The sequence below is a fragment of the Lepus europaeus genome, chromosome 4, assembly GCF_033115175.1.
Source record: "Lepus europaeus isolate LE1 chromosome 4, mLepTim1.pri, whole genome shotgun sequence".
In the NCBI taxonomy this organism is placed as follows: Eukaryota; Metazoa; Chordata; class Mammalia; order Lagomorpha; family Leporidae; genus Lepus; species Lepus europaeus.
Window position 1 is genome coordinate 92,291,505 of NC_084830.1, and position 19,955 is coordinate 92,311,459.

Here is a 19,955-nt window from a genome sequence, read left to right on the forward strand (position 1 = left end):
CTACCAGTGTGAAGGAATTAGGTTTTTGTAAATCAGTCTGAAATCTTTCGTTTGGTACTTGAGGTCTCATCTCCTGCAAAACCGCTGTTAATCAGACAATCCTTTTTCTATCTTTGTAATGTCAGAAGCATTTGAATCACTAGCAAACACTTGTGGACAAGGACACTGGCCCTCTCATCGCTGTTCTCTCTGGTTTCCAACATCTATAGCTGTGTCTCTAAAACTGGTGGTCTGCCGGGGCAGTCACAGTCAGAGCTCCGTGAAGTCAGAATGGGATTCAAGAGCGCATAATGCTACTGTTTTCCACAGTGACCTTCAGAACTACTAATTGCATGTTTTCATATTTTGGTCAATGTCAAAGGAATGACCTCAAGACTTTGTGTTCATGTTGCAGATGGATGCAGAGGCTGAAGATAAAACGCTGCGTACTCGTGCTAAAGGAAGCGAGGGTGAGTTGGCAAGCAGGTTCCATGCCACCATGCCCCCCGAACACCACAGATGATAGGAGTTCCCAGGCTCCATCCTTAATGTGTAGTCAGGATGATTATACATTCCTTGGGGCTCTTTTTTTTTTTTTTTCAAATCAAGCCAGGACACTGACTCTTAGCATTGGGAAAGGCAAAACTCTAAGAACCAGGAGTTAAAGGGATCAGAAAAGTCCAAATGATGCTAATTCTTACAATACGTAACCCTGAGTAGATCTGAACATCGTGGACGACATAAAGTTTATCAAGAGAAAGTGTTTCATGGAGACCTTCAGATTTTGTAAGTGGCCTTAGTGGCCCAGGGAAGAAACCGAAATGTTAATTTATTACCAGAGCAGGTTTTGCTTTTTATGTTATCTGGTTGAGCATCTCCCAGACTAAACTTAGTTCAAGTAAAATGATGGTGTTTGTTTTTTGACTTTCCCTGGTGGCAATTTTCAGCAGCTCTGCAAAGTAATGTTTGGAAGGTTTAACTTGCCGGTTATCCCTTGCTTTTTGTAACCAACAGATGGTGATGTAATATTGAAATATAAACAGGCCCTTGATGATCTCAACATCTGGAAAACAGGATTGACTGGCAGTAATATCCCTTAAGGAGAATAACCTTTATTATAATTAGCTGTATTCTTGTGATCCTTAATTCTATGTAGAAAATCAGAGGTTCATGGGGCCTCTGTAAACACTCAGAATAGCTGCTCCCCAGCCTATCAGCTAACCAAGAGTCCCCATTACTGAGAAAAAGCTGGAAGTGCTTTGAGATTCATAGTAGCAAGCGGCCCATCACGTGCAATGTGGGATGCTTTCCTTAGCTATGTGCTCATCAGTGGAATCAAAGAAGCTAATCCCTCTTCTTTGAGAGGTCCAGAATCCCACAAATTTCCCATAAATTCAAGGATAATTTTTTTAAACACTCCACTTTTATTCAACAAACTTCCTGATAGGATACAAGTTTAAGAAAAGCAGTTCATTTCATTATTTAGGATAAACTCATGCTTGCTATAAATACCAGCATTTTAGAGATTGTATCTGGATTATTTGAATCTCTTATTTTGATGTCTAAAACACACCATTCTATCATGCTTTCAAAATGTGAGTCTTTTAATTTGCAGTTCTTTTTGGACTTCAGCTCCTTTGGCACATACATATACACCCTTAAATAGAGCCAAAATGTTCTAGAAATGAAACAACTGTTTCTCGTGGAGCATGAGTAATCTTTAAAACCACCTGTTGTCTCTCCCAATATGCTGCTTATCCTCATGTAGGCAGGTATTTATAAACATGAACTTCTCTAGGTCCCATCATTTCAGTCAGGAAAATCAAAGCTCTTTTCTGTGAGTTCCTCCTGTTTTAGAAACTTGTTGATACGAACATGTCTGAAGCTTATCCCTCCCTTTCTGTTTGGAGGGAGTTTATAAAATAAAATCTATGCACATCCATTTAGTTAAAGCATTGCCAGTTTCCTTTGAGTGCTTATTTAATATCATCAAAAATAAATAATCTTGGGATTCTTTTGAATAATTTTCTATCAAAACCAAAATTTGTTGAAAAATGAATTCAAGTCTTTTTTTATGAATCTCTAAAGACAGGGGCTTGTAAGTCCCAACAAGAACTGGAATTTAAAAAAATAAGCGCCTCCCAGTGAGGAACTGAACTAGCCATTTGTTGATGGCTAGCTCTAGGCACACAGAAGTTTCAATCACACAGTTTTGAAAACCATCAACTGATTGAGTCCTTTTTTTTTTTTTTTTTTTGTCAACAGTACCAATGGATTCTCTAATCCACGAGCTCAGGTAAGATTTATCATCTGTTGCTTTTTCTCATGTTGATAGGCTTTAATTAACAGAATGGATCATACCTTCCAAGCCCCAGAGTCCTTGTTTTAGTCTGAAGAATAAGCCAACAGGCTTGTTTCACTAGGCTCTGTCCGTGTACCAAAGCAGCAGAGAGGAAGAACAACTGTATTGATAATTTATCCAAAACAATTCAACCCAATATTTTGGCCACAAGACACAGCTACGTTTCGTGGTAAGCTGAGTCATTTCCAACTTTCCTTTGTGAAATGTGTGCTGACTCTTTCAACATGACTTGCATGGTCGGATTTTGCATGGTCGGATTTTACAGGATGGTCACTGAAGAACTGGGGTGTCGCTGTCAACCTGACTGATGAATATGCCAGATCCTAAGCTATCCACTTTTTTAAAAAATACTCAGTTCCATCTGGTAACCAAGTTTTTGTTTTTTTTTTTTTTTTTTAATGGAGGCATTAGGAAATCGTGTAACAGATGGGTTTTGGGGTGTGTCCATGCCCATGCATTTCTGTCTTGAACACTCAGGCACTATTTAGAAAACCTTACCTTGAAATGTTTTACAGAATACATTCCAGTTAGATTTTCTTTAACAGAGTCTTCGTTGAGGTATAGTTTTTAAACAGTACCTTTTAGAAAGAAAAACACATGTGGATGATACATTTCCAGTCAGGAACAACATGATCCCTTGACTCTTCTCTGGATTTGCTATTGCAAACCCAGAATATCCCAAATTTACCATTTAATCCACCTTCTTAAAGCAGCGATGGTCTTATGTGTTTCTTAGGGAAATGTTTAAAAATCGAGGATGTGTACCAGTATCTGGCACACTTGAAATTGAGAAGATATGCCTTAGCAGTTTACATAACTCTGTTTCCAGGTACCTGTGCTTTGGGATTCTTTGAAGCACGGGCTGTCATAGCTGCCTCCTGATCGTGTGTGGTGCATCCTGTCAGAGCTTTGCTTTACCTGTTTAGTGAAAACTTTTCCTAGCAGAACTCATGTTTCTGCTCTTCTACATGGAAGTTTGTTAGTAGAAATCATGATCCTGCTTAGGTGATGATTTCATCATTAATATTTTAATTGTTAGACTATTTACATAAAAGAAGTACAGGCACATAGTTGGACAGGATAAAATTAATTACCTGGCTTGTTTGAGTTTTTTTTTTCTTTTTTTAAATATTTATTTATTTGAAAGGCAGAGTTACAGAGAGAGAAGGGGAGACACAGAGAGACACCTTCCATCTGCTGGTTCACTCCCCAAATGGCCACAACGGATGGGGCTGGGCCTCTCTAAACCCAGGAGCCAGGAACTTCCTCTGGGTCTCCCTTGTGGATGCAGAGGCCCAAGAACTTGGAACATCTTTTGCTGCTTTCCCAGGCACATTAGCAGGAAGATGGATTGGAAGTAGAGTAACCAGGACACAAACTGGCACCTATATGGGATACACTAACATCCTAGATGGCAATGCAACACCAGCCAGAGTTCTTACTTTTTAATCAACTATCATTTAAAATCCCTAGTTTTTGCTGACTTCATGAGCCCTGTAGGAAGATTAAGTGCTCCAAGTGCATCATATGTTTTCAATATCATGGAATGTCTTCCTGGTAGCTTTCTACAAAACTTTGTGCCTGTGAACACATGGCCATGCTCCCCTAAGAACAGGGCCAACTCCCCTAATGAAGGAACCGTCAAGTCCTTATAGGGAATCAAACCCTCAGAGGGAGAAAAAGATCTGTAAGCGATGTGTCTTGAGAAATAAGTCAAGAAAGATCAATAAAAAGAATTTTTAAGGAATTAATGTGTGCTTTAGCCTAAGAAATATATAATTCATACAGGAAAGGGAAGGAAGTAGCAGAAAAAAAAACATTTAATATAACCTTTTGTAGAGAAAGATAAATTAACATTCAAGCATATTATTAGTGTTAATTATAATGAAATTAATATTTACTGAATTTTACATGCAGGGCACTCAAGCTTTCTTTGTCTATTATCTCATTTAATCATCACAATAACTTTATAAGGACAAAACCATGACTATTCCAATTTTCAGGTGAATAGAATGAAAGTAGTTTATGTAAATAACCCAAGGTTATACAACTGACAAGTATGAATAAAGTGCAAACAGTTTATGTAAATAGCCCAAGGTTTTGCAAGTGGCAAGCAACAGGACTTCCAGCTAGCTCAAAGGAAGCTTCTGAACCAGCAGGAGATACTTTCTCTCACACACGGTTACTAATGTTTGGAACATAAATCAAATAGAAATGGTTCACTGTTCATGTCCTCAAGCAGCTGAATATTCAAAGTTCTATATTTTAACCCTTATGATTCATCTTTCAGCAGCCTTGTTGTCTTAAACATGGACAGAAATATGTGTTATTTAAAAATAACAATGTTTTTTATTCTCCTAATTTTCTAAAAATTACCTTTTTGCCAGACATTCCATTTTCTCTAATTTTTTATTTGAGTAACTTTAAAAGCTGATGATCATTACAGGAAACTTCATTACTGGGAAATTCGTATATTTTTCTTTAAAAAGAACAGGTTTATAAAAATTACTGAGTGATCATCTTAAATTTTGCGATTATTTATGTTCAACATCATGATCATGCTTAGGTTGAGTAGGCTCAAGCTGTTTCTTAAGTGCTTTAAGTTGATTGGGACATGCACTCAAATTATCGCTCCATACAAATCTTAGGAAAACAGTGTTGATTTAAAGGGAAGCTTATATTTTTAATGTCTTCTTAATTTTTGTACAACTCTATCCATTTCCCACAATTGCATTTCCAATTTATTCCAAAGATTTGTTGTGATCCGTAATCACCACTGGGTGCCTGACCACTGGGTGCCTGAACCCTGAATAGCTGAGTAAATGTGCTATGTTTTTCCTTCCCCAAAAGTTACGGTTATTTTGAAAAGAGAGCATTGACCACTTTATGTAGTTTTTCTTTTTAGAATGTATTGGATATATGATTGCTTCTAGAGAGACTACTTACAAAAATACTAATACAAATGAAGCTAATTTAAATATACTGTATATTGTTCATGGCACTAATAAAAATTGATACTGACATTCTCATCTTCTTATTATACTCTATGTCAGCCACTATCATCACCATTAAAAAAGCAATTTATAACCACAGGCCCACCTTTAATCATATTCCTTATTAGCATTTCCAGTTTTTCCTCTAACACAATTCAGGTTACAGGTGGTGTGGAGAAAGCTCTCTTGCGTCTTTCTAAATCATGAGCATTGAATTATCTCTGCTCTTTTCTTTTATTACTATTATCCTTAATCTGAACCTCATGCTAGTGCATCTACTAATATTGGTAATTGTCTCATGCGTTGGCAAAATGTTTTATACAGGTTCAGCCCCTTTCTTTTAATTAGGAAAATATATTCTAGCTTCTGAAATGGCTTTCCTGTGTGACTACTTAGAGAGACAAATGAAGTCAAGGCTCTTAAGTAAATTAGAGCCAAATCCCAGAGTCCTTTCTTGGTTTGTCAGTGCTTACCAATTTGTTGGCTTAAGTTTTGTAATGCAAATTTTAATTTTGGAGTATCTTTTCAGTTTATTTTATATAATTTGTTACTTCATTTAAAACCTCATCATTTAGCATTTGCTTATAAATTTGAGCGTGCTAAATACTTTAAGAACTCTCTAACCAGTATAGATTTATTAATGTTTCATTAGTATGTGGCAATATTTGTGACTTACAGATTTACACAGCTTCTCTTTTTTCCTCTTATTTCATTAACTACAGACTTTTTGTAGATGAGTTAAATATTTTATTTTGATGTTAGTTTTCTTTCCAACTTCATTTATGGAATTTTTAAGACAAAGATTTCTTTTACTAGTCCTGATTTTATTGCAACTCACTATATAAAAATTCTTTGAGATTACAGCTAAAGAAAAATTAAAAAGAAACTGATTCCTAAAAGTAAGTGATCCATAAACCTATCATCCAAGTTAAAGGAAATTAATAATTTTAACCACAAATTTCAATATAAGAAGGGAAAAACCTTCTTTCCTTTCATTGCTAACACTTCCAGACATGGGGCTGTATGCCTGTTTTGGATATTTTATAGCATATCTACTGTCTTCATGTTGGCAATATATCTTTCATGTATTATGGCCAAACTTATGAATTAGAATCTAAGAAATGGATACCTCAGAGAAAACCCATTTTGTCTATCAGCCTCATTGAGGGAGAAGAAAAACAGGAAAACCAAAGAAACTGATAATAAGGATCTAATTTAAGAAGAGAGAAATAACCATTCAGGGGACAGGGGAGGCATTCATAGCTGGGCCACCACTATCTTCTTGACACCTCTGGGCAATGACCAGACTTGGTGTCGACCATGTGACTTGGAGGCCTGACATCAACTGAAGCATTTCAGGGAGATTACTAAACGTTTACTGCGGTGCACAGTAAACATAGAAAATGTATTGGGGAAGCTTTTGGCAAGAATGAAAACTAAAACAAGTTTGTTGTGAAATGGAAATGGCATCAACTATAATGTTATATGAATTTGTATACTTGCCTAGCCTCTTAAATCATTTAGTAATAAACTTTTCATAGAGTAAACCTTCAAGAGGTGCACTTTGAATAAGTGGTTAAAACAATATGCCCAACATCTAATTGGATCCACACAACAAGTCAAAAGGTGATTAAGATAACTGACACTGTCTGCATTATCTCATGAGCTATGTTCAGAGAGGCTAAGTTTTAAGCATAGCTTTGACTAAGATGTGACTGAACCCAAGGTAAAACATACTTCTGTCTGTGGCCTAGTGTGTGTCTCCCACCCTCCAGTAACTCCTACCTCTATACCATAATGTCCACCCCTGCTTAGGCTCCAGCATGCCATGTTATCATCCACATTTTGGAGGGAATATTAATATAAACATTATCAATAAACTAATGAAATTTGAAACATATGCTGACCTACAAACAAACCCTGCCATATTTTTCCCTGTACTGATGACTACAAAGTTGCAATTACCCTCCCTTTTAAATTATTTGTATGAACTGGTTGTATGATTTTTAAGTCTAGCATCCCATATATCAGTGCTGGTTTGAATCCTGGCTGTTCCGATTCTTATCCAGCTCTCTGCTAATATGTTTGGGAAAGCAGGGGAGAATGTTCCAAGAGCTTGGGCCTCTACCACATTGTTGGAGAACTTGATAGAGTTTCAGGCTCTTGGCTTCAGTCCTTCCCAATCCCAACTGTTGAAGCCATTTGGGGAGTGAACCAGTGATTGGAAGATCTCTCTTTCTTTCTCTCTCTCTCTCTTACTCTCTTTGTCTTTCAACTAAATATATATGCATTTAGTGTTTTGTCACCATGAGTTAAGCTCCCACCAGCAATGCTGGTATCCCCTGTGAGCAATGCTTCAAGTCCTGGTTGCTCGGCTTCAAGTCCTGGTTGCTCGGCTTCCAATCCAGCTCCCTGCTAATATACTGTGAAAGCAGAGAAGGATGGCCCAAGTACCTGGGTCTCTACCACCCATGTAAGAGACCAAGTTGGAATTCCTGGTTCCTGGCTTCAGCCTGACCCAGGCCCAGCAGTTGTGGTCATTTGGAGAGTGAACCAGTGATGGAAAGTCTCTCTCTCTCTCTCTCTCTCTCTCTCTCTCTCTGTCTCTCTCTGTAATTTTGCCTTTTTATATAACAGACAGATGGATGGATAGATAATATATAGATGGATTATAACGTCTGTATTTCAGTAAAATACTGTGGGGCTAATAAATAAATGTCCAGAGAGTTGTGCCAAATATATTAACCCAAGAATATTGGTGGCCTCTGTCAACCAAGATAGTTGTAGACATTGAGAACTTGAGGCACTAACACCTCTAGAAATCATATATTTTATATAAAAGTTTGGGAAACAACCTCTGCTGCAGGCTGCATGTGAGGATTTACTTCTACTGTTGTTTTGGAATTTTCAGAGCTTACCTACAGAGATAATTTTTTCATTCACTTAGCTTTTATTTTCTTTCTTTTTTTTTTTTTTTAGTGGGAGGTAAAATAGCAAGGTTTATTAGGGGAGGGACATTCATAAGGATGGATGGGCACCTCTCCAGACAAAGCCTGAGAGACTGGGGGGGGGGGGGGGAAGGAGTGAGGTTACATGTTGAGTGGAGAGATTACACCTGACTATGCCAGGCGGAAGGCTCAGCAGAGAGGCAGAAGGATGAGCGCGCAGTCCGGTTGAGGCCAGGGGTTTTTAAGGAGGTGGGTCTTGTTTCCCCCACCTCTGCTCCTCTTGGAACAAAGAGCTTTTTGGATGTAAACAGAAAAACTTCTATCTGAGTTTTCTCTTGAAGGTCTGAAACAAAGGACTTTATGGATGCAAATGTTATCAGACAGGAGGAAGGGTGCAGAATGTTTGAGATGCAGATACTGGGCTGCACCTGGGAGGTTGTGGAAGATTTGTCAGGCAGAAGGGGTGGGGACCCCCCCCACCTGGCAGGTTATCAGGTGGAAAGGGGCAGGGCAGGGCAGGATGCGAACTCTGGGCTGCCCCTGAAGCACCATTGGGATGACCTTGAGATGCAGCATATGCTGGACATAGATGTCTTCTCTTTAGGCCTTTGTCACACACACATAAGCTCATAACTGACTTCCTACCTAACATTCCCCCCTCAAGAGGTAATACCCAAAATCACTGCAGAATTTGCCAGTCTTGACTGAGGAATGAATATATGCTTTGCAATTTGTAAAGTGAATGCTGATTGTACACCAGTGTAGTGTTAGATAATGCAATGGTGTTATGGTTTCACTAGGATTTGACTTCCCAAACTAATGTAGAAATTTAACCCCCAAAATCTTATGTTAATGTATAATAGACTGATGACCTGAAGGTGGAGACTTGATCTGGTTATATGTTTAGGAGGTGACCTGGAAGTATATCCTTAGGTAATTGGGGATGTGCCTTCAGAAGGTGGTTATCACAACAGGGTTCATTATTTGAGTGTAACCTAGCTTCCCTCTCTGCTTCCTGTCTCAACATGTAGTTGTCCCTCCCTTCGTATTCCACCACTGCCAATCTCCATCAATAGCTAGACTATCGAGGCCTCTTGAACTTGAAATGTAAACCCCTGAACTATAAGCCAAAGTAAAACTTCTTTCCTCCTAAGATGCTCTTCTTAGGTATTCAGTTAAACTAATGAAAAGCTGACTAATACAAGTGGATATACAATGCATGACTTGGTAATAAACCCAGGGAATTATGTAGTAGCAACACTGGGGGCTATGCAAGCAAAATGCTACAGGCTGTATGAGGGAGAGATTGTTTCCACCTTCTTCCAAAGAAGACCCTAGAGCTCCCTGACTCAGAGCCTCAACACTCCTGGGAGCTAATTAGAAACACAGACTCTCAGGCCCTGTCCCAGACCAACTGGATCTGCTTTGAACAAAATCTATAAGGAATTCATGTGCATAGTAAAGTTCAAGAAGCACAAGCCTTGGGGATAATAGATTAGACTTCACTTAGCAAAGTTCTTCTCTCCATTGCTGAGTTTTGATGGCAGAGGTTGGCAGAAACATCAAGATTGTGGGTTTCTTTGGAATTATCTTGGTCTACAAGTTATTGGGAAATGTTAATGATTGTTTGCATTTCCATTGAATTAAGAGTAGCTAGATACAAAACAATTTTGACAGTAGTGTAGCAAAAAGCATAACCCTTTGTCTTTTGCTAGGCTTTATTTTTCACCTCTTGGAAGTGTTTGAAATCAATCAGGTGTTTCTTAATTATTATAGGAAGGTATTTTACAAGGTTTGTGGGAAATGAAATTAAAAGATAAGCTTGGGTGGCTATTGTGGCACAGTAGGGGTTCAGCTGCCACTTGGGTTGCCCATGTTCTGTATTATTTTACTGTCTGGTTTGAATGCCTGATATTTGCTTCCAAACCAGCTTCCTGCTAATGCAGATCCTGTGATTCGGCAGATAATGGCTCAAATACTTGGGTCTCTGACACACACAGAGAGGAAGGAATTGGGTTTCAGGCTCCTGGCTTCAAGCTGGCTCAGCCCCAACAGTTGCAGAAATCTGGGGAGTGAACAAACAAATAGAAGATCTATCTGTTTGTCTCTTTCTCCGTCATTCTGCCTTTAAAATAAATTTTAAAAATACAGATTTTTAAAAGATATTTTATTTTAGTGCATAAAGATTAAGACTTACTTTTTGATGGTAAGGATGGAAGGTGCTACCTTGAGGACCACTGAGCACATATTGCTGGGGTCCTATATTCAGAAACCCCATGAATATTATTTACATACTAATGTATATTTTCCATAAACTGTTTGAAGTACCCTTGTATCATTAGAAAGAAAACTTAGGGAAGGACATTTCAATACCATTTTGTATATTTCTGAAGGTGATTCTATAGCTATCTAGATTGTGCTCTAGAAGTATTAAGTTAGGATGTCTCAAACAGATTGAAAAATCTCTCCCAACTCCTCTACGACTTTGAGACTTTGGCCACTAAAGGATTATGATTGCTTTTGACTTGCTCGGGCACTTCATAGTTTGTGTGCTCCTTTTGCTCTATATCTTCTCCCTTGGATGTGCTCCTAAGGTCTGCAATGAAACAGAATTATTTGATACCATTTCTTCTTTTGCATCATCAGAAAGAGCATTTCATTTCTTGTTATCTTTTAAGTAAACTAGACCTGTTTGAGTTCCCATTTCCATGACATCATACACTTGCAAACAAATAATGTTTTGGATACCTTATCTTTTTTTTCCTGCTTCAATTGTGAACTGAGATAAATGCATCTCACCTGTTGACAGATGGACTGCTTTCAGTACCCAAGCATCGTGTGCTCTAATTGTCTATTTCTTCATCATGTGTGACTTCTTACAACTCAAGTACAAGCCCTCAGCTGAAATCTAACTGGTTTGAGTGGTGGAAAAGACACACACTGGGTTCACAGCAGCCCAGGTATGACCTTGGAGAAGTACTCAAAAGTCAAGTCATGTAGTCTTCTAGACTGATGAAATGTTTTCCTAGGTAGCACTTCCAGGCCTGGTTCCTGGTTCACCTTCCCCAAACTCTTAAAGTACCCTGACCTTTCACTTCTAGGAAATCCTTTCTTCTAAGTCAGCTTTGCCTTTGCACCTCTCCTTTGCTGCCTTTGCACCTGATGTTTTCCTTGCATATCTTTTTTCTCATTTAGGTTCTCCTTCCTATGGGAGAAAATATTGTTTCCTAAGCATCTCCTACCACTAAAGTTTTGTTTGTGTAATCCCATTACCATGTGATTTTCTAAGTGCCTGAGGCAACTTATTTTTCATGTTAAGAAACACTCTTTCCTTCTCAATTCCATTACAGGTTATGCCTGGCAAAATCCTCTCCCTTATATTTCCCCATATGGAGTGTGTATGGCTCGAGACTAACATTGCCTACTCTGTGAAGTGCCCCATGGCCTCCCAGACTGACTGGTCCTTTGGTCCATTCTGTTCCCAAAGTGCATCTGCACGTGTCTGTTCTAAGCACTTATTACTTTGAATCATAGCTATTTTGTTACTCATTCATCTACCCATCTGTCCACCCACTGAAAATAAAGCAAAGGCTCTTCCTTCGAGTTTACAGTTTGGTTCGGAACATAAAAAACGAACAAACCATATTTCTTCAAAACTGTAATTTATCATATACAAATCTGCCTTTTATATACACTGCCAACTTTTTAAAGATAAGGAATCCATTTCATTTCCTGTTGCAGCCCTCATACATGATGTTACTAGAGAAATATGAAAATATTTCCAAAAGTTCATAGAAGATGAGATTTTAAAATGTGTTTATTTTTGTGCAAAATTTTTTAATTCTTTAATAAGTTCATGGAAAATGTATATTGTGAAATATACATCAATTTCAAAATTTTTTACACAAAAACAAATTTGTCATTTAATCCTATTTTGCAGTTTTCATTTATTTATTTATTTATTTTGAGCGACAGAGAGAGGGAGAGAGAGAGAGAGAGAGAGAGAGATTCTATCTGTTGGTTCATTTCCCAAATGCCCACAACAACTGCACCAGACCAAAGCTGGAAACTAGGAACTCAATGTAGGTCTCTCGTGCTGAGTGATAGAGACCCAGTCACTTGAAAGACACAGTCAGCACCTGCTTCCTCCTTGCGTACTCATTAGCAGGAATTGGGAGCAAAGCCAGGATTTGAACCCAGACACTCTGACCAAAGATGAAAAGCATCCCATATGCTGTCTTAATTAAGAGACAAATAGCCTATCCCTCCATGAACATTTTGTAAAGATTTATTTATTTATTTGAAAGGTAGAGTTATAGAGAGATGGAGACAGAGGCAGAGAAACAGGTCTTCCATCCATTGGTCCACTTGCCAAATGGCTCCAACACGTGGAACTGGGCCAATCCAAAGCCAAGAGCCTGGAGCTGCTTCTGGGTATCCCAGGTGGGTGTAGGGGCCCAAGCACTTGGGTCATCTTCTGCTGCTTTCCCAGGCACACCAGCAGGGACTTGGATTGGAAGTGGAGCAACCAGGACTCAAACAGATGCCCACTCCATGAACTTGAAGGACCCTCATACTCATATTTTGTTTTAAATCTATCATTATTTGTGTTGAGAATAAATAATGTAGTTAGAAGTTCATTGTAAAGATGTTTCTCCTTAACGTGTGGATTCTCTCAGTCTTCAATGTGCCTGCAGCTTCTTTACTTCCAAATTCTTATGTTCTCTCTCTTAATCTGTCCCTTTATTTTTTAGAAAAAAAAAATTATTGCATTGTGACAAGAACACCTGATGTAAGATCCATCCTTTCCACATTCTAGTTCTGCCCCTTAGAGACCATCTGGCTAACAAAGCTTCCACTGTGACAAATCAGTTTCCTCTGTGTTTTATCATTTCTAATTCATTTGTCTCTTACAAGTAAAGTTCCAAAACTCTGTTTTATTAAGGTATCAGCCATCCCAGTGAGGGACTCTTCATTCTCTCAGTGCCTCCCTCTGTCTCATTGGGTCGTTTTCAATCAGGAAGAGAACAGAACTGGGAACAGCCAGTCACACACTCATTCCTCAGTTCCTTGTTCCAACAGATCAGCTGCATGGGTCTGGGGACGGGAGCAGCCTGGAGCTACCAGGCCAGAAAGCAAGTTACTACCAGGATACGTGAGCATTTAAGAGGAGAGGGAAGGAGGGGCCCGCTAGGTACAGAGCAGCACAGATAAGGAAGAAAGGCATTCAAGCACAGGTTTGCTTTAAGGATTTTCCCTGTGGTTCTCAGCTGCAAGCACAGGCACACCCCAGGGTGTGCAAGAGGCTCCCCTGGGGGATGATACCCAAAGAACTGCCCTGCCCTGCCCCCATGCATGTGTCTCCAGGGACTCCTCCCACAGCAGGGCCAGAGAGTGAAACCTGTGTAGAGGGATTTGACTGCAAGTTGCCCTTGGGAGTGTGATCTCTGCCTTCCTCAGTGTGGGCATTGCCAGTAGAAGCTGTTCTTCCAGGTTGCCCCTGTGAGAATAAAGTGACTTTAAATCCTTCACTCCTCAAGGTACTGTTGGTAATTGCTCTAGAGCCCCTGCGAAACCCACGGTCAGATCATTGAGTTTTTGAGTGCTTTGATGGAAGGGCTGGAAAGCCTCCATTTTCAAAGAAAAACTTGACCTCTAGGCACTGCAGGCTCCTTGGTTTTCTTCTGCCTCCTGGACTATGTCCTCTTAGCTCCTCTTGCTAAAGTTCCTCCTCCACATTCCAGTCACTTGCTCCTTGCATCCCTGATCCTCTTTCCTAGTGATAGCTTGGTGATCGTTGGGGGCTTTCAGTGCATTTACTTGTAAATATATTTCTATCTCAGCCCTCCTCTCTTCCCCAAATAGCCCACTGTGTCATCAACGTCTTCCAGTGGATCCTCAATGAGAACCTGTAATGTGGCCCATCCAAACTTGAAATCCAGCTCTCCACCATGACTCAGACACCCCCAGGAATTCATTCCCATGTCAGCACATGAGGGAGAACCAAAGCCCGGGAGTCTGTCTCCCTTGTCTCCAATCTGTCCAAACACAATGAAGCCTCTCATTTAATTTATTTTTTTTATTTTTAATTTTTTTTGACAGGCAGAGTGGACAGTGAGAGAGAGAGACAGAGAGAAATGTCTTCCTTTTGCCGTTGGTTCACCCTCCAATGGCCGCCGCGGCCGGTGTGCTGCGGCCGGCGCACCGTGCTGATCTGATGGCAGGAGCCAGGTGCTTCTCCTGGTCTCCCATGGGGTGCAGGACCCAAGTACTTGGGCCATCCTCCACTGCACTCCTGGACCACAGCAGAGAGCTGGCCTGGAAGAGGGGCAACCAGGACAGAATCCGGAGCCCCGACCGGGACTAGAACCTGGTGTGCCAGCGCCGCAAGGTGAAGGATTAGCCTATTGAGCCATGGCGCTGGCTAAGCCTCTCATTTAAGAGTTACCTTACCTTACCTTACCTCTCATCTCCAGGCTCCAGCCCACTGTGGTTCACCTGAATGATAGTAGTTACTTCCTCACAGGTCTCCCTGCTTCTGCCCTTCTTTTCTTTCAGTTCACTCTACAAGGTGGCCAGAAAAACCTCAAATGTGCTTCCCTTTTTTCAAAGGAAAAGACTAAATCCTTACTGTGGCCTGGTTTTTCTGCCCTCTCCATTGGCCCCAGCCCACCTGAGCTCCTCACTGGATCTGTCAGACCAATGCCTCAAGCCTGTGAATGCCCTTCCTTGGCCTGGAATGCTGTTCCCTACATCCCTTTGTGTCTCGATCCCTCCTTTGCTTCATGTCTTAGCTCAAACATCTCCTTGTCAGCACAGCCTTCCTCTTTTTTTTTTTTTTTAATTTATTTTATCTACTTGAAAGACAGAGTGACAGAGAGGGGCAGTGACAGAGAGAGAGAGAGAGAGAGAGAGAGAGAGAGAGAGATCTTCCATGTGCTGGTTCACTCCCCAAATGGCTGCAATGGCCAAGGTTAGGCTAGGCTGAATTCAAGAGCCAGGAACTCCATCCAGGTCTCCCACATGGGTGGCAGGGGCCCAAGTCCTTGGGCTACCACTGACTGTTTCCCAGGCACAGTAGAAGGGAACTTGATCAGAAGCAGAGTAGCCAGGACTTGAAATAGCACTGTGGTATAAGATGCCAGCATTACATGCAGAAGCATAACCCGCTGTGCCACAATGTTAGCCCCAGCAAGGTCTCCCTTGACCTCAACCTTTAAATTTTCAAGCCTCTCATTTCTCCATTTTCCTTATCGCCCTTCTCTGTTATTTTCATGAAAAACAAAGTCGTTTTCTGACTATTTATCAATCCAACTATTTTATCCACCTTGTTTCTAATCTGTCCTTTCATGACAACACAAGCTTTAGGAGAGCAGGAATTGTTATCTCTTGTCTCATTAATAATATTCGTAACCTTTAGAAGTGTCTAGCACGTGGTAGTGCTAATGAAAAACTGAATCAATGTGTTGTGAGCATTATGGAAGGCACTGGAATGAGACACAAGAACTCACAGCTTTTGAAAGTTAAAAACCTTGGCCGGCGCCGTGGCTCAACAGGCTAATCCTCCGCCTAGCAGCGCTGGCACACCGGGTTCTATTTCCTGGTTGGGGCTCAGGATTCTGTCTCGGTTGCCCCTCTTCCAGGCAAGCTCTCTGCTATGGCCCGGGAGTGCAGTGGAGGATGGCCCAAGTACTTGGGCCCTGCACCCCATGGGAGACCAGGAGAAGCACCTGGCTCCTGCCTTTGGATCAGCACGGTACGCTGGCCGTAGCGCACCGGCTGCGGCGGCCATTGGAGGGTGAACCAATGGCAAAGGAAGACCTTTCTCTCTGTCTCTCTCTCTCTCACTATCCACTCTGCCTGTCAAAAATTAAAAAATAAAATAAAAAAATAAAAATAAATAAAAGAAAGGTAAAAACCTGAAAGTCGCAAAGCACATTATGGTAGTTCCTATAAAAGAGATTTACATAAGCAAAAACAATAGAACAAGCATCAGCATATATCTGCCTAGAGGATTCCTGTGCAGACACTCTCTAAGCAGACACTCTCTAAGGGTGAGGTGAGTTCAGTGAGATTAAATTGCAGACTCTTCTGGAAGCTTGCGGTGGGTTTAGTCAACTGGGGGAACAAAGGAGGAAGAACAGATAAGAACAGAGATTGTCACTTGAATCCCTATGAAGCACAGTTCACTCCATTACCTTGAACCCACTTTCATCTACTCATCTTTAACAAGATAGCCTCATTTGTTTAAGCAATGAGAAATCATGTACAAAAAAAAAGGCCAGTACTCTAAGATTCAAGTGTCTTGTCTTCTTATCATTTTGTGCCTTAATGACTCAGGATTTTTTTTAATTTGAATTGTAGAATTACAGAGAGAAAGAGAGAGAGAGAGAGAAAGAGAGAGAGAGAGAGAGAGAAAGTGAGAGGTCTTCCATTTGCTGGTTCACTCTCCAAATGACCATAATGGCAAGGGCTGGGCCAAGCCAAAGTCAGGAGCCAGGAGCTTCTTCCTGGTCTCCTGCTTGAGTTCAGGGGCCCAAGAACTTGAGCTATCCTCCACTGCTTTCCCAGGCACATTAGCAGGAAGCTGGATTGGAAGTGGAGCAGCCAGGGCTCTAACCAGAACCCATATGGGTTGCCAGCTTTGCAAATGGTTGCTTAACCACAATGCAATCTCTAAAACACGCAGAACAGTTTCTTGGCAATTTAGTAGACTAAGCCTGCAAACAGGCTTGCCCCTCGGGATCCCTATTTACCCTGGAAACATCCTTAGAAATATAATGTGCAGGACAGCTCTCAGAAGTCTCCAATCAGTGTGTGTGTCAGTGATAAACTGAGTGTCCCAAGCCTTTCCCCACCCTGGAACACTGTCTTGTGTCTCAGACACAGTGCAAACATTTTTAAATGTTCAGTTGATCCTGAGCTCTGTAAGTGGATGCTACTGCCCATGTGGTCTAGGTGAGCAAAATCTGTGTTGTCAGTTGTGGCATTACCGGGACACATCTTGTCCATTTTTAGCTGCTGTAACAGGAGACTGCAAAGAGATTGATTTAGCTGATGGTTCCGGGGGTTGGCAAGTCCAAGATCAATCAGCTGCATCTGGTAAGAGCCTTCTTGCTGTTATGTGCTGTAACATAGCAAGGCTGAAGGCATCATGTGGTGAGAGAGCATGTGATAGAGAGAGGGAAGAGGGCTACCCACCCCACTTTGTATCAGACCCACTCCTATAACGACAGTCTTAATCCACTCTTGAGGGCTTTGTTCTTATGACTTAATCACCTTTTCAAGGACCCATTTCTCAATACTGTTACAATAGCCATTAAATTTCAGCATGAGTTTTGGAGAGGACATTCAAACCTTAGCAGGAAGACCAGCTTTATAGTAATCTGAAATAAAGCACAAACAATTTTTAAAATGGTATGTGATGGCGGCGCCGTGGCGCCCTTGGTTAATCCTCCGCCTGTGGCACCAGCATCCCATATGGGTGCCGGGTTCTAGTCCTGGTTGCTCCTCTTCCAGTCCAACACTCTGCTGTGGCCCGGGAGGGCAGTGGAGGATGGCCCAAGTGCTTGGGCCCCTGCACCCACCCGGGAGACCAGGAGGAAGCACCTGGCTCCTGGCTTCAGATCAGTGCAGCGCAGGCTGTAGTGGCCATTTGGGGAGTGAACCAACGGAAAGAAGACCTTTCTCTCTGTCTATAACTCTACCTGTAAAAATTTAAAAAATGGTATGTTATAGAATATTGAACTATGATATAGACACTAGTGAAAAATCCCCTCCCACTGCCACTGGTGGATGGAAGTATGGAACCATCCTTGGAGCACCAGTGAGGTCGGGAAATGTAGCCAGGCTGCCCAGAGGTGGGTAATAACAAACCGGTGCTGAGCTACATCTGTCTGACCCCCAGGCACCTGCAGCCCCCCTGAGGAGGGACTGGGAGCAGATGGGCCAGAGAAGGGCAGTTCCTTAGCAGCTGTGGTACTGGGTACTAGATGTGATGGAAGGCACAGGTATGGATAGAAGGACTCAGGGTTCCTGGAAGTGATCATGGAACTTGCAGACTTTGTTTTTAGTGCTGTAGATCAGGGATAGCCTTTCAATGCCAGTTACTTCTGATTCAATATATACTAGAGTGCTAAAACATTCCAGACATGTATGTACCCATGAGCACACTCAAACATATATAGAGTTGTGTTATATATACACTTAATATACACATAGTTATAGTCATGTGTTCAAACAGATGATCCTGACTAATCATTTGGCTCTTTTAACATATGGTGCTCCTTTTAAATATTACTACAGGATGTCAGTGAGTTCCGTCAAATGACTCATGTTTCAGTGATGCTCAGAAGGATAAATGGAAGCATTCCATGTATCAGACAATTGTTTTTCATATTTACCAAAGACCTTGTGTGTATCTGTAGGTTTCCAGTTATTTAGCTCATGGAACTAAAAAAAGAACTTAGAAATATAGGCCAAGTCTCTGCATTCAGGGAAATGTCAAGAAATTAAACTGGCAAGGGGGTGGCATTAGGTGCAGTGGTTAAGATACTATCTGAGTGCCTGGTTCAAGTCCTGGCTCTGCTTCAGATCCATCTTCCTGCTAATGTGCACCTTGGGAAGGCAGCAGGTGATGACTCAAGTACATGGGTCCCTACTACCGTGTGGGAGATCTGTATTGGCTCCTTGCTTCAGCTTGACCCATACCTGGCTGTTGCAGGCATTTAGAGAATGAACCAGCAGGTGGAAGATCTGCCACTGTTTTGTTTTCTTTTTGACAGGCAGAGTTAGACAATGAGAGAGAAAGAGAGAGAAAGGTCTTCTTTCCATTGGTTTACCCCCCAAATGGCCGCTACAGCCAGCGTGCTGCGCTGATCCGAAGCCAGGAGCCAGGTGCTTCTTCCTGGTCTCCCATGCAGGTGCAGGGTCCAAGCACTTGGGCCATCCTCCACTGCCTTCCAGGGCCACAGCAGAGTGCTGGACTGGAAGAAGAGCAACCGGGACAGAATCTGGCACCCCAATCGGGACTAGAACCTGGGGTGTGGGCGCCGCAGGCGGAGGATTAGCCAAGTGAGCAGCGGCGCCAGCCTGTCTGTCTCTCTTGACATCCCCCGGCCCCCAACCTCCAGCTTCTCTTTCAAATAAAATGAAAATGAATAAATTTTTAGAATTAATTAAATTAGCATTTATGATAGTAGTTATAAAAAAGCTATGTGGTCTTTAAAAAGTCTTGTTTCTGAGTTACTTACAAAGCCAAAAATTTATATTATTACTCATTTCTTGATGAAGTCTTGTCTTTCTTTATGTGTTTGGTTTATTTTGTTTTCACTAGGTCTTTACTTCAAATGTTTATGTATCTCCTAGTCTTTCACTTTCAGGGTTGCTATGTCTTCTGCTATCTTGGACTATCATCTAATTATCTCTAACACACACACACATACACACACACACACTCATGCGGCACCCAGAGCTTCCTTCTTTCTGGCCTCCCTGTTCACTTGCATTGCACAAACCCTCTCTCACCTTGTTTTCATTTAGCTTTCCTTCTGCAAGTTTCTATTCTTTTTTTTTTTTTGACAGGCAGAGTGGACAGTGAGAGAGAGAGAGACAGAGAGAAAGGTCTTCCTTTGCCGTTGGTTCACCCCGCAATGGCCGCTGTGGCCGGCGCAT

General features: G+C 41.3%; 1 protein-coding gene across 1 annotated transcript in view; it reads left to right on the forward strand.

Moving 5' to 3' along the window:
* The first annotated feature begins 394 nt into the window (after positions 1 to 394).
* ST18 (ST18 C2H2C-type zinc finger transcription factor) overlaps positions 395 to 19,955 on the forward strand; it is a 121,548-nt gene continuing 101,987 nt past the window's right edge. The window contains exons 1-6 of the mRNA XM_062189892.1: positions 395 to 449; positions 994 to 1,065; positions 2,245 to 2,275; positions 13,303 to 13,437; positions 14,895 to 15,091; positions 17,301 to 17,384. Of these exons, the coding sequence (XP_062045876.1) occupies positions 395 to 449; positions 994 to 1,065; positions 2,245 to 2,275; positions 13,303 to 13,437; positions 14,895 to 15,091; positions 17,301 to 17,384 (574 nt within the window). The remainder of the gene's footprint in view (positions 450 to 993; positions 1,066 to 2,244; positions 2,276 to 13,302; positions 13,438 to 14,894; positions 15,092 to 17,300; positions 17,385 to 19,955) is intronic.